This window comes from Dioscorea cayenensis, chromosome 8, assembly GCF_009730915.1.
Source record: "Dioscorea cayenensis subsp. rotundata cultivar TDr96_F1 chromosome 8, TDr96_F1_v2_PseudoChromosome.rev07_lg8_w22 25.fasta, whole genome shotgun sequence".
Classification (NCBI taxonomy): Eukaryota; Viridiplantae; Streptophyta; class Magnoliopsida; order Dioscoreales; family Dioscoreaceae; genus Dioscorea; species Dioscorea cayenensis.
In genome coordinates this window covers 725,811-739,787 of record NC_052478.1, presented here as the reverse complement: position 1 = coordinate 739,787, position 13,977 = coordinate 725,811, and the positions used below count along the sequence as shown (strand labels likewise).

Genomic DNA, 13,977 nt, shown 5'->3' with positions numbered 1-13,977 from the left:
CAAAATAAAACTGCTTTTCTACTTTCTAATCAACTTAACCTTTTGTGAGCGAGATCTGCAAGCATGTGCATGTCTTTCAAACTTCCTGATTTGCTGCTACATGGAATTTGAAATGTCTTATCATCTTACCAGCATATGGTAATACATGCACAACCTTCTGATCTTTCTGCCTAGATTCCACCTATCCACTTATACATGATCTTCTTTTTATATATTGACTATATATCCTCGTATCAATATGTTCTCCACTAATTCTTCGTATCAATACGTAGACGAATACGTGCATGCATGCATGAAGAAATACCCAACCTGGCCAGCAAGAGGCAAGAACCTTATCCGTTAAGCCAGGTGGCATCAGTTCAACAATTCAGATTCCTTAACCATGACTTTTTCATGAAATTAACGGCCAAAGGCTCAAAACTAATTTTTTCTTTTTCTCTACTTACCATGCTTTTGTTCATCATAACAACGTTGAAAGGAAAAGGCCCAAAAATATGGAAAACTTTTTTTTTTCTTATTTTCTTAAATATATATTTAAAATTTCTATAAAATATAGATACTCTTGATTAATCTAAGGGCAGAAAAAGCTGGAAGGTGGTGGGGTTTCCTCAATTGGATCCTTATACACATCCCGGCCGTTCATTGAGGATCCGACGGTCCTTTCGCTGTCGGAGCTTGGGCAGGCCCCGCCAAGCACGGTGGCAGGGGTACTGCAGCTGGATACCATCTTGAGAGCCCGATCACAGCCGTCCATCGTCATCATCTCCAGCATCTCCCTCATCACGAGGCAGCAGTCTTTGAGTTTCTCCTTCCCAAAAATAAATAAATAAATAAATTAAATACATAATTACGTTGTATGAAACAATATAAAAACTGAAGAGAGAGATTTAAATAATTAGAGGTACTTGATTTACGAAATCAGAGGAGAAGATGGCGGTGCTGAAGGCCGGTGATTGGATAGGAAAGAGCTCGCCGGCTGCGGAGATAAGCGCTGAGGCGGCAATCAGTGATGGCTTGAACTCCAGCATCTTAATCTCTATATACTCAACAACCGGCACAAGAAAATCACAGATTTTGTCAAGAAGTTAAAAATCAAATCTTTTTAGGCTAGGGTTCTAATTAAAGTAGAGAAACTGGTACCAATCTGGGCTTTGAGGAGAATGCGCAAAGCTCTGTCTTTGAGGGCGTGGATCAGCGGGGGATGCGCTGGGGAAAACAAGGATAGAAAGAATCGAAGGAAAGAGAACGGCGTAATGGATCGCACCCGCCAATCGAGAGCTCCGAGGACCAAGAGCTCCATCCGATGAATCGTTTGCTCATCGAAAATGAACCCCTCTTCCATCTATTCCAGGGAAACATCATCGGAAAACCCATCGAAGCTGGAGGGGAATGAGGAAATTGGGTCGCAAGTGTACTTACCTGGAAATCAGGAAATGAGAACTCGGATTTCTTCATTTTGGAAGCGAGCGATAGCGAGGAAGCTGCGAGGAGCCATGCGGCCCAAGGCTTTTCTCTCTGCAACACAGCCAGACCGAGTTAGAGCCAAAAACCACCGAGTCGAACCGAGTTACGACACTGAGTTTTGCTTTACCGGGATTTCATGGCGAGCGAGGTACCGGTCGACGTAGTTGATTGCAAGATAGGCCATGAAAGGGTCCACATTGCACGCGCACTGCGCCTGAGATGACTCCAGCTCCAGCTCTCTCAGTCAATTCATTATTATTTAATCAACTCATTGTTTTTATTAGTATTATATATCATTGTTATTTATATTACCTGGACCTGGAGGATAAGAGAGATGGCTTGGCGGCGGGAGTGAAGGTCGAGTGCTGTGGTGAGTGAGCTCATGTGATCCGACTCAGCGGAGAAGAGGGCCGACACAGAGTCTAGTTCCGAATCGGAGCTGGTGAGCGGGTTCTCCAGGTCGAACTCCATTACTCAGGAATGACATGCAAAGGAAATTAAGAAAGCTTAAAAGAGGAATGAGGAGTGAATGGCCGAGGGATATAATTTGTTATGATATGATATTATATGATGTCTGCTGCTCTAAAGAGAAGGCTTGTAACTTGTAATTAAAAGACTCCTTTCTTTACTCATGCATGCATGTCCATGTCCCATATATTAGCTTGGCTTTTTCTCATGTTCAGAGATAAAAAGAAACACGAGAGCCAAGAGACATAAGAGCTGGCTCATTGAGATGCCTGTCATACCTGGGGATGCAATGCAACAGCCTGCCTGCTGCATGTACTGCTGTAGCCTGCCTGTGGCACAACTAGACTCTGCAGCATTAATTTACTATCCAAGCTCGTTTTCTCTCTTTCTCTCTCGCTGATTTTTTGTTGTGGTTAACCATTCGGGATATAAATTAGATGTGAGTTGATAAAGAAGGATGCGTGGCGTTTAGGTAGCATTTCATATGTCATCCAGGGGAACACAACTTAAATGAATGAGCGAAATGCAAACAGAGCTTAGTTTAGATAAATAAATTACTAATTAATGTGCTTTGACAAAAATGACCTCAGCTCGCTGCTAATTGAGGGCTGCCGCTCCTCACCCTCTGGAGTTGGAACTAGTTATGGCTAGTTATGATTGTAGATCGTGTCGGAACTCGAAAGGTGGGGCTCCATATAAAGGGACCACCGGGACCAGCTTGTGATTTGAAGACAAGATGAGGGGCAGTCTCGTCAGATTAGGAAAATGAAAGCTCACTGGGTGCTTGGTCAGAGCACCAATGAATCAGCTTCAGCCCATCACTCCAGGCTTCACCTATATGGGACTGTGATGAGATAGATATGTCTTCTCGCTGGACACAATCTATTGATTTATTGAGAAGAGTTATTGGAGGGATCTCAATGAAATGAACATCTCAGGCTCTCAATTCCAAGAAGCCAAGGATTACTTTTCCTTGTGAGTGTTTAAGTAAGACTTGCCATAGAGGAGCGCTCATACTGTCTTATCAATGGAGATGGAAACCTTTTTGATCTTTTGTGCTGTCATGACCGGCCAGGTTTCCATCACTAAGAAGTAATCCATTTCCTAGCTAGTACTCAGCATGTAAAAGCTTGTGAAGTTACTGTGGATAAGTAAAATTCTCTCTTTGGAAGTAAAGTAAGTGAGAGACCCCTTTGTGTGTGTGTGTGTGTTGACTGTTGAGTGCTTAGTGGAAGCTTACACAAAAGAAGTCATAGTTTTCCTGTCAAACTAAAGGAATGGCACTCTTTACTATAAATATAGTGTGACAGTTTGAATTGTTAGGTTTTTGTGTTGCAATCAGTTTGATGGACATAAAATTACTGAATTCATCTAAAAATGAAACCTTAATTAAGTCAAAAAGTTTATTTAAGTTTAAAGAAACTTGTTGGATCGTACAAGATATTCACAAGTATATATATATATATATATGTCTCTCTAGCTTTTGTTTTAATATATCAACCCTAATCATATCACCTTCATTTCTATCTCATGTCAATGGCAATCAGATATATAATTACTGTGTTCCAATCATAGGCTGAAGGCAACTAACTACTTACGTGCATTATTTTCTATTTATTTATTTATTTTTGATAAAACATTTGAATATTTGTTGAACCGTCAACAAATATACAAGAGAAAGCCAAAGGCCTCACCACCTCCATTTTTTACATCTTGGAGATAAATTTCATGGTTTTCTGCTACATCGATACAAGATAAAGGTAAAGCTGCATGCTTTCTGGACAAAGAGTGAAAGGTATTTGAAGAAAGAAGCACATTGAACTCCACTTGCTTGGAAGTGCATGGAAGTAGCGAGGAAGGGACAAGCGGGCTCTCTGCTGCTTTCGCTTTATTTTCCATGCTTTCTCTCGTGTCCTTCACTTGTCTTTTGTTATTTTTTTTTGTTTGTTTCTTACATGAAGGAGGGGACTTATAGAGAGAGATCTTGCAGGCGTAAAACAAGGCAGTCAAAAGGGAGCATTTGCGCATGCGGTAGATGATGGTGATTGACGGTGGTGCTCTCATTCTCATGTATTAACTTGTGCTTTGCATGCCACTGCTTGCATTGCAATGCTTGTAAAAGTTACTCTCTGTTCCCCTGTATCTTTATAGACGACAATTTTAAAAAAATTGATAAAAGGATTTTTTTTTTTTTAATAATAGGTGATAAAGAACCCCGGTTTAAGAGATTGTAAAAATAAATAGAGTGCTGAGTGCTGGCTAATTATGATGGATTACGAATCTCCTAGAAAAATTTTTCTATAATCTTGGAAGGGTGAAACCACTGTTTCTCTCACAGGGATCCACATCCAGGTTTGTGAATAATACTGATAAATAATATTAGACCTGAATATACAATGTATAAAAATACATGAACAGTCTACCGAGGAAAGGATTTGAACCTGTGCCTTTTCTTTAGTACTCTTGTATCATATTATTGGTATATTCAATGGTTTACTTACATGTTTACAATAGTGCTAATATTTTTGTGATACAATTTTTTTCAAAAACCACATTCACTAATTAAAAACAATTAGACAAAATCATTAATTGTGGAACAACAAATGATATTACTTCAAAAGAAGAAAAAAAATCTAAAAAATAAAAAAATTCTTAAAATGACGTGACATGGGGATGATAGGTCACTCCGAGGATGCAATCCGTGCCCAACTAGTTCAAATATTGCCTTAGCTAAGATTGGACATTAATTCTCCAAGATCACTTGCCTCACCTTAATTTGAAGGAACCCAAAAAAACTCTGCCTTTTAGCTTCGTCTGTTTTGCTTTTAAAAATTGCATACATTCATCATAAGAATGTGTGAGTAATCTTTTTGAAAATCATAAATCGTGTGCAACATTCATGTTTAAAAATTTCAACCATCCATCTTGAGCCAAATACTCCACATAATGACACTAGGAAGAGAGTCCCATATTTTCAAGATTTGGAGTCAAGCATAAGTCACGAAGACACCACGAATCATTCAATTTAGTGGGGGTAAGAGATTAGCATAAGTAGTGACTTGAAACAAATATATTTTCTACATTAGTGTGGGTAAGAGAGTAGCTTAAGATTTTATTTTATTTTATTTTATTTTTTTATTTTTTGGGACTAGAGATATGCTGAAAAAACTGTGTTCTTCGAAATTAATATATATATTTTATTTCATATATATATATATATATATATATATATATATATATATATACATAGAAAAGGTTCTCTGTGGACGTGTATGAGGCGTCACGAAAATCTGATAATCTTAACTGAGCTATAGTGAGAGCTAATTTTAGATTATTAATTTTGTTTTTACTGTGCATCCTATTTTTCTTTGTCTGCTTTCGTTCATGTAGCGATGAACACTTGTTTATTGAATAGTGTTTGACCGTTGGATCGAAATCCAACGGTCCAAAGCAACGTTCATAGATTTTTAATATGTGAACGTGCATAGAGGATTCATCCTCATATATATATATATATATATATATTATTAAAGTAAATGTATAAGGTGCTCCGGAATGTTTCAAGGAATAATTTTAAATATTTTTATTATATTTAAATTTTTATTTACATTAATAAATATTCAAAAGACCTTTCAAAACTAAAGTATGCTAACAATTTCAGTTAAAAGAGTGACTTATAATTATAACATTAAAGTTTTCATTATTATATAGTATTGCTTTAAAATTAAAAATTATAACGACTCTGATGCGAGCAAGGGAATTTACCTAGTTTGGAGAATAGTTATTGAAAACAATCCAAATATCAATTATGATTTTTTTTAAAATAAATAATGGTTCTATCATCAGCCATTCAATTAGATGCTAGGTTAACAATTTTTAAATATTATTTTAAAATTATTAATTTTTTAATTAAATGATATGTAATGTATAATATAATATTCATTACATTTGTTAACAATAAAATAGATAATTTCAAAGAAAAAAAGTAAATTGTTGATTATTTTTTGTTTATATTAAATATGATATTAATAATTAAAAAAAATTAATTGCACTTATTTATTTGCGTCGTAAATGTCAATTCATTTGTTATTTGGTTGTGTTCTTTTTATTGCAAATACTACATGTTTGATATGTTTTTATATAGATAAATTTACAAATATAAATAATCAAGTGTTCTACCAAATATTTTTAAAATTTATTTTGACAAATTTGAAAGCATAAAACTATGTTTTGCACTAATTTACATTCTAATGAAGAATGTGTACTAAGAAAAATTTTAGAATTAGTTGTCAACCAGTAAAACCTAGAATAATAAGATGTTGAGATTGTCTTATTCAAATTCTACACAAATTATAGGTTTACTTTTGTTGTAATAGATTTTGATGCAAGTGATGATAAAAAATAAAAAATAAAAACTATGCTTAACATCACTTAAGTTTATTCCTCTGGATATTTTTTTATGTATATTTATTTAATCATAATTAAAAAAAACTTATATTTAATTTTTTTACTTACATATACTCATTGTTGGAATACATATAGGATGATGGGTTTCACATCCTTTATAGAGAACTCGGACTTAGTCGAACAGGATTGCACATGCTCACTTCAACCTTGATTCTATGATAATACAAAATATTATACAACTAGGATATCTATAAATATGTTGCATAATTTCAAGTTACATAGTGGTACACATAATAATTATTTGACCACAATTTTAAATAGATAAACTTTGATGGACATGGGTTACGACGACAAAGATTTTTCCATGGAAAGGCTTTTAAAACTTAATAAAACAAACATTATTTATATATTTGTTTGTCTCATTACAACTGAGAATTATCATTAATATTTATTTTATTATATATATATATATATATAATTTGTCCTCGGTGATTCCCTCCCATGGGAGCCTAAATGAAATGATGAATTATGTCTCAAAGAATTTAAACCCCATAAATATAATAAGTCGAGCAATATCTTTCGTCCCGCGAAGAAACAACCCTTCTGACTCCCTCCGTTCGTCGACCGCCATTGCTTCTCTTCTTCAGAGCTTCATTGATTCCAGCTCCCCTTCTCAAGGCCAGGCCATCCATTCCCACATCCTCAAATCCGGCATACGTTCCAACACCAATGTTTCCATCAAGCTCCTCATTCTGCACCTCAAATGCGGTTCCTTGTTTTATGCCCGTCAGGTGCTCGATCAAATGCCTAACCCAACGCTTTCTGCTTTTAACTTCATGATCGCTGGCTACTTTAAGGGAGGTTGTACCGAAGAAATATTATATCTTGTTAGGAAACTTGCTTTCTCAAATGAAAGACCAGATAGTTTCACCTTGTCAATGGTTTTGAAGCTCTCCGTTGCTCTGTTTTTGCCAGACCTTGCCAAACAGGTCCATCTGTTTATCATAAAATTGTTGTGTGAGTTAGATGATGTCCTTTTAGCTGCTCTTGTGGATTCTTACGTCAAGAATGGGAAGCTGGGTTACGCCAGGAGTGTATTCGATGCAATGCCACAGAAGAATGTTGTGTGTTCCACCACATTGATTTATGGGTACATGAATCAAAAGTCTTTTGGAAACGCTGAAGAAATATTTGAAAACATTGAAGAGAAAGACGTCGTTGTTTTTAATGCAATGATTGAAGGCTATAGTAAGACTACCAAGACTGCATTGAGGTCACTCGAAGTCTACAAAGACATGCAAAGTTTGGGTTTTCAGCCAAACATTTCAACCTTTGTGAGCGCCATCGGAGCTTGCTCTCTCTTATCAATATTGGAGTTTGGCCGGCAGCTACACAGCCAATTAATCAAGATGAGCATTTATCTCCATGTGAAATCAGGGAGTGCATTGATAGACATGTATGCCAAATGTGGAAGAACAGAGGACGCGCGTATAGTCTTTAATCAAATGCCAGAAAAGAATGTCTTTTCTTGGACTTCTATGATTGATGGATACGGGAAGAATGGTAACCCACACGAGGCTCTTGCTCTCTTCTATAAGATGAAAAAATACTCCAACGTAAAGCCGAACTATGCTACATTCCTCGGTGCTTTGTCGGCTTGTGGGCATGCCGGATTAGTATTGGAAGGCCAAGATATTTTCAATAGCATGGAGAGGGACTATTCACTCAAGCCTAGGATGGAGCATTATGCTTGTGTGGTGTACCTCTTGGGAAGGATGGGGAGCCTGCAGGAAGCATACAACTTCATTAAAAGGATTCCTGAGAAACCAAATTCAGATGTATGGGCTGCAATGCTTGCATCAAGTAGACTTCATGGGGATGTGAAACTGGCAGATATTGCAGCTAATGAGGTTTTTAAATTGAGTAGAGATGGGAGGCCTGGGGCTTATCTTGCATTGTCAAATACATTAGCAGCCGCAGGGAAATGGGAGGATGTTTGTGAAGTTAGGGAATTGATGAGAGAGAGGGGTGTATCTAAAGATGCAGGCTGTAGTTGGGTTGGTAGGGACAAAGGTCTTTGTGATTTCCATGAAGCTGAAAAAGAATGAAGTTGGGTATTCTCTCTAGTTGTTATCTGGGTTTGATTGGTTGCAACTTGCAAGAGTTGGCTGCACTAAAATATGCTTGTAATTCAGGTCTGTTTACCTGCCAGGCCAGAGAACTGATAATTCCATGTTCTGTTTGGAAATGAGAACATGATTAGAGAAGAGATTGATCTTCCTCAATGACTCTGCGAAAAGGTATTGAGTCATTATTTATTGCATTTTTGGTCCATTTTGCTATATAAATTACAACATCTCATGTGTTTCCTTTTCCCAAAAAAATATATATATATTTGCAAAGATGTATTGCAATGAAATAGCTATTAATTTCTCAACATATTATCTATGTGCTTTTCTTTTTTACTTTTTTTGACGACATACATTTATTGTCATATAGTTTCAAGATACTTTATTTTTTTAATGTCCTATTGCCATTCCTACATAGAAGGATACACTTGCAAATGCTAAACCCTCATATTCCTCCACAGAGGAACTCTAATTAAATAAAAACCATCATAGGGACTATAAATACTAAAGCCAAAATTATCTTACCAAAAGTATTATTTTTTTATAAAAGAAAAATAAATTAATCACCTAAAATATATTAGCGAATTTAATTAAAAATAATAATAAATAGTGATTTATCCATAACCCAACCACAAAAGATAATTAGACATACCCACATAGAGAAAGAGAAGAAGGGTTTGAAGGAGAAGAAGCACAAAGGCGAGATACAAATTAAAAAAAAATAAAAAATAAAAAGCCTTTTTGACAAGACTCGCTAGGATGTTAAGAACGTTAGAATGGAAAATCATTCTGGAAAAAATATCATTAACAATCCAGGTAGACTTTGCATCATAATTAGCTCATCAAACATATGTGGTCAAATGTCACAAACTAGAAATCATAGTTTAATGGCATGTTCAAAGACAATAAATAAATCAAAACTATGCAAATAAATAAACCATTCCATATAAAAGAAACTGCTTCTGAGCGTATCTGCAGCATCACCAGCCTTTGCCAATAAGCCACAACCAATCAAGTGTAACTCCGGAAAAAATACCAGCCAGAAGGCACACCACAAGCAAATTCCCTAAAGCATTTTGCTCAGGTCCCTGCGAGAATAGAAAATCAAATCAGTTCTCTTGGTTACCTAATTTGTAAACAGAATCAACAATGATTTAAACATATATTTGAGAACCTTGTATCCCTTTGGAACAGCAGTTAGCACGCAGACGGTAAGGTAACCATTACTTAGTCCTAAGAATGAGGTCAAGAAGATCATCCACCCTTGGCCTCCGTATTTTGCCGTGAAATAGAAGGCTGGAATGAATAAGAATCGAGAAATAATTGCACCCAGGAGGGCTTTTCTTGACTTCAATTTCAGCCTCTCTACTACTGGTATGTATCTACCAATGAGATCCCAGACATTGTACATCGCAATCAGGACAAGTACATACCTGATTACCAACAGTAAGTTCAAATGGTTAAAAGCAATCAATTATATATCTATATGATGAAGGGTAGAAAGCTGAAGAGAAAACTAAGAGTATATTGCTTGGAGAAATTTAAAATTGAAGGGGAAAAAAATAACCATGCATCTACATTTCAGTAATGCTTACCAAGAACCTAAGCCGTGTGATCCAGTATCCTCTGACAAGAACCCAGGGAAAATTGACAAGGTGAGAACATAAATGACGTAAATACCAACACAATAATCTATATTTTCCAAAAACAACTGTTTTTTGCTTAGAAGCTCTAGAGATTTCGGATCTTCTTCAGCCTGCAATAATTTTAAGCATCAATTATGACTAGAAATCTGCTATGCAAAATTTTCTTGATTAATGGAAGCATTTTAACGCCCAGGCTATGAAAGAGGTACATACTCCTCGGTCTTCTTGAGTTTGGACTCCACCAGCGGCAAGATCAGCAGCAACTGTCTTTGATCCTTCTGCAGCAGCTTTTGAACGATAGTACTTCACAATTGGCAGTTTGGGGAAGACAAATGCATATAGAAGAACACATAGTAGCTCAAAAAATGCAGAAATGGCAAAGAATAGCACTGCAAGTCAAGAATAACAGCCAATCAGTGTAATCATGAAAGTTCAATGAGGAAAATGAGATATGGAAACAGAACAATTCTGTTTCCAATCTTGGCATTCAACGCATAACACATTTATGGCATGCAAAGATGAATGATTCGTGCACGCACGTATTTTTCTGGACTGCATAATTAAACAATATAAACATGCAGCAAACTTTTATGATACGCTGGTCACATACAAGCTCCATTGCGAAGACCGCCTTTACTATTCTCAAAAGCCGCCTTTGTTATAAACCGCAAAGCAGAGGTCAGAGCTCCAGAAGCAGCTAAGCCAGCCAAGAAGGACTACATTGTAAAACAAAAGGCGATGATTAGGAGATACAATAAATACGGTTTCAAACTTTCAATTTTCAGAAAGGGCCATGATTTCACCAGGCATTCCAAAAAAAATAAACTTACTTGAACAAATTCAGGGCACATCAAATACAGATCACCAACAAGTCCTCCTTGCACATGACCATCAGCGATTCCAAATACTCCACTAATGATGCATATACCAATAAAGACTCCAATGCCTCCTTTCCCAGATGTTGCCACATCCAACTACATAAAAAAGTTATGCTGGCCTAAATTAAAAACAAAGGACATAGCAATAGCCAAAATAACATAAGGGAAGAAAATTTGATAGTAAATTGAATAAAGTGGTTTCATACTTACAATAACAATCGCAAGTGAACTGAAGAAGAAAAGGGCGAACCCAATTAAGTTCCGTTTTCTTGTATTTAGTGTTGCTTCACGGTAAGCTAGTATTGCAATGGTTCCAACAGCGAAGGGTTGATACACAAGAGTAAGCACTCTTGAAGGATGGTAATTCTGAAACACCGAAACGCATCTGGTAATTCACTTCAACAAATATTCACAGATGCAACAATTGAATATTAAGCACATATTCATGTCAATTTGGGGGAAAAAAAAGGAATGTTAACTGTGATGTGAACAATAAATTTCAATTCCTAAATTTTTTTCTGAATCAAGTAGAAGTCAGCAGAGACTTGGCCAAAGACAGATAATCTGTAGAAAAAATTAGTAATTATGAACTGGCCAAGAATAGAACTAAATTGCAAAGTCACAACTAGTGTAAGTAGAAAGAGTAGAGTGTCAACAAACCAAAAATTCAAGAACAGTAACGGGAAAAGAACTTTTCGTCATTGGTTATAACAACTTGACTAGAACACAAAAGATGATTGATCCATAATAAATGGCATGGTTTACTAGGTTGGATATAGTTAATGTACAATGACCTAATTGGCTGCTGACTAGAATAAAATATACATCTGATAGAAATTCTGGTCCAGAAGAAAACTGCTGAAGAGAAATCAAGTTGCTCATGAACCCTGGAGTAGATCAAAGTGATTATGGAGCTTGCAAAGGTCATAGGGAATAATTTTTATAAAACAAGCATCGCATAAAGATAATGGGTGTAAAAGGAGAGAGTGGAGATACCGGAAAGAGGTAAGCATAATAATCTTCTATGGTAAGCATGCTATTCCATGGGAATAGGGATCCATTTCCCAGAAGCCAGCAGACAAATATTGCAATCCTCTTTCCCTGCTAATCAGACAATTTTCTGTTATTTCTTCATACAAACATATGGCAAAGGAACAGAAATTTGGATGCAGAACCTCATTCCTTATTGCTTGACCATTTCCAGTCTGGTAACTCATGGCTTCTTTGTGCTGCATTTTTTACACAAAGTAAAATGACAATGATCATCATGTCAAGAAGAAAGGAGCACAACAAAACAGAAACTGGAAGACTACAATGCAATTTAAATAGATGATAGTAGTTAATATGTCAGATGACAAAGAATATTGTAGGACAGTATCCTGTGAATAATTACTCGATAAAAAAAAACAAAAGTGCGTTGAATCATACCAAGAAGATTCTTAGAGAAAAATTCAAATTAAATTATAAAAAAACATTTAAACAAATAGAGAAAGTATAATTCAGCCACTATTGCAATGGCCGAGTAATAAAACATTTGACTCAAATGCCGAATGTCGAGGGTTAGACTCCCTCTCAATTTCTCCCAATGCGTGGTTGAAATGTAAATAGGGTGTGCATGTGGTGGCTTGTTGACATTGGAAAAAAAAAAAAAAGCATACTCCAGGAGAAAGCATTAAAAGTTCTAACTTTGGGCAACGATGTCATCATACAATTCAAAATCACTTAATCGAATTCTGGAAAATTACTAATTTGGCGTCAGAAAATTTCTTGTCAACGAGAAAAATCCCAACTTACAGAATCACAACCAGTTATTAGTGGTTCCTTCATCGCATTCTGGCATAATGAATCAAATAAAGCTTCCAACTTTGATCAATGGCATGAACTGAGCATCCAAATCTTTGCAAAGCAGAATAATAATATACACAAATCACACACCAAATCACTTGCTAAGACTCATCAATCAGCAAGAACAATCATCATATCCATCAAGTCAACAGATTTATCAAAAGCTTAATATATAAAAAAAAAATCCAGAATCAAATCAGAAACTCAGCCTCATCAGAATCATATATAAAAACTCACAACAATCATAAATAAATAAATAAATAAATAAAGAATTTTCCCCAAACCAGAAGGACACTTACAAAGAAACCCAGAAACCCAGAAGAGGTAGTGCAAATAACAAACAGGTAGAACGCCTCTGAGAGATGAGGATTCGCTTGAAAAGTCGGAAGAAAGAAGGAAAGAAATAAAAAAATCACACCTTTATTTTTCGTCTGGTGGAAACGAGTGAGCGATTCCAATTCCCGGGGCGTTTTCAAACGATAAAAAAAGTATACATGATTACAGGAATCACTCTTTCACATTGTCTCTCTCTCTCTCTCTCTCTCTCTCTCTCTCTCTCTCAAGAGAACAATAAGAAAAGTATTCAAATCTTGCACTTTTTCTCTCCCCCTCTCACTCAGCACTTTCTATGCATATATATATATATATTTATATATATGGAAAAATTAATAATTAAATATTTAAAAAAGGAACCTAATTTTTATGAATGGAAAAGGATGACTCTGAATTGTAGATGGGATGACCAAAAAAGGAACGCTTAATTGATTCGGATTCCCTTCACATTGTCCGTAATTTTTCTACTATTATTATTACGTTGTGGTTCATGTTGTGCTATTATTTTAAATTTTTCTCTTTTTAAAATCCTTATATATATATATATATATATATATATATTCAAGTTTGTTTTTAAAATAGTTGCAAAACGTAGTTGTAATCACTTCCACTAGATAACATGTGTATTCTGTCATGCTGATGTTGAGTCGGCTGATCACCTCCTTATTCTGTGCCCGGCGGCTTCACATATTTGGGATTTCTTCCGCCATCTCTTGGATCTTAGGAGGGCTCCTAAGACTCTGGAGGATTTGTGGGGCCCTTGGAGGAATTCTCTAAAAAAGCCACTCATTTTCCTCTGGGATTTGG

The 13,977-nt window shown here is 35.9% G+C and overlaps 3 protein-coding genes across 8 annotated transcripts; 1 reads left to right on the top strand and 2 right to left on the bottom strand.

The window, feature by feature from the left end:
- Positions 1 to 537: 537 nt before the first annotated feature.
- LOC120266692 (cyclin-D6-1-like) lies at positions 538 to 2,816 on the bottom strand. Of its 4 annotated transcripts, none has more exons than XM_039274335.1 (7): positions 2,211 to 2,477; positions 1,777 to 1,937; positions 1,592 to 1,678; positions 1,420 to 1,515; positions 1,141 to 1,342; positions 915 to 1,036; positions 538 to 808 (listed from the first exon to the last, which is right to left on the bottom strand). In XM_039274335.1, the coding sequence occupies exons 1-7, from the start codon at positions 2,242 to 2,244 to the stop codon at positions 572 to 574; spliced, it is 939 nt and encodes a 312-aa protein (XP_039130269.1). In that variant the 5' UTR covers positions 2,245 to 2,477; the 3' UTR covers positions 538 to 571. The 4 variants fall into 4 exon arrangements, with proteins under 4 accessions (XP_039130269.1, XP_039130270.1, XP_039130271.1 ...); XM_039274336.1 differs by lacking the exon at positions 2,211 to 2,477 and adding an exon at positions 2,518 to 2,816 and having other exon boundaries at positions 539 to 808; positions 906 to 1,036; XM_039274337.1 differs by lacking the exon at positions 2,211 to 2,477 and adding an exon at positions 2,491 to 2,511 and having other exon boundaries at positions 539 to 808; positions 906 to 1,036.
- Positions 2,817 to 6,807: 3,991 nt separating this feature from the next.
- Positions 6,808 to 10,378, top strand: LOC120267469 (pentatricopeptide repeat-containing protein At1g28690, mitochondrial). The gene is made up of 2 exons (XM_039275141.1): positions 6,808 to 8,639; positions 10,308 to 10,378. The coding sequence occupies exon 1, from the start codon at positions 6,858 to 6,860 to the stop codon at positions 8,445 to 8,447; it is 1,590 nt and encodes a 529-aa protein (XP_039131075.1). The 5' UTR covers positions 6,808 to 6,857; the 3' UTR covers positions 8,448 to 8,639; positions 10,308 to 10,378.
- On the bottom strand, positions 9,291 to 13,409 carry LOC120267470 (equilibrative nucleotide transporter 3-like). Of its 3 annotated transcripts, none has more exons than XM_039275144.1 (10): positions 13,256 to 13,409; positions 12,168 to 12,221; positions 11,989 to 12,093; positions 11,203 to 11,358; positions 10,945 to 11,088; positions 10,725 to 10,830; positions 10,328 to 10,503; positions 10,064 to 10,224; positions 9,643 to 9,901; positions 9,291 to 9,556 (listed from the first exon to the last, which is right to left on the bottom strand). In XM_039275144.1, exons 2-10 carry the CDS (start codon positions 12,207 to 12,209, stop codon positions 9,449 to 9,451), a joined length of 1,257 nt encoding a protein of 418 aa, XP_039131078.1. In that variant the 5' UTR covers positions 12,210 to 12,221; positions 13,256 to 13,409; the 3' UTR covers positions 9,291 to 9,448. The 3 variants fall into 3 exon arrangements, with proteins under 3 accessions (XP_039131078.1, XP_039131077.1, XP_039131076.1); XM_039275143.1 differs by having other exon boundaries at positions 13,137 to 13,261; XM_039275142.1 differs by lacking the exon at positions 13,256 to 13,409 and adding an exon at positions 12,787 to 13,004.
- Between the last annotated feature and the right edge of the window lie 568 nt (positions 13,410 to 13,977).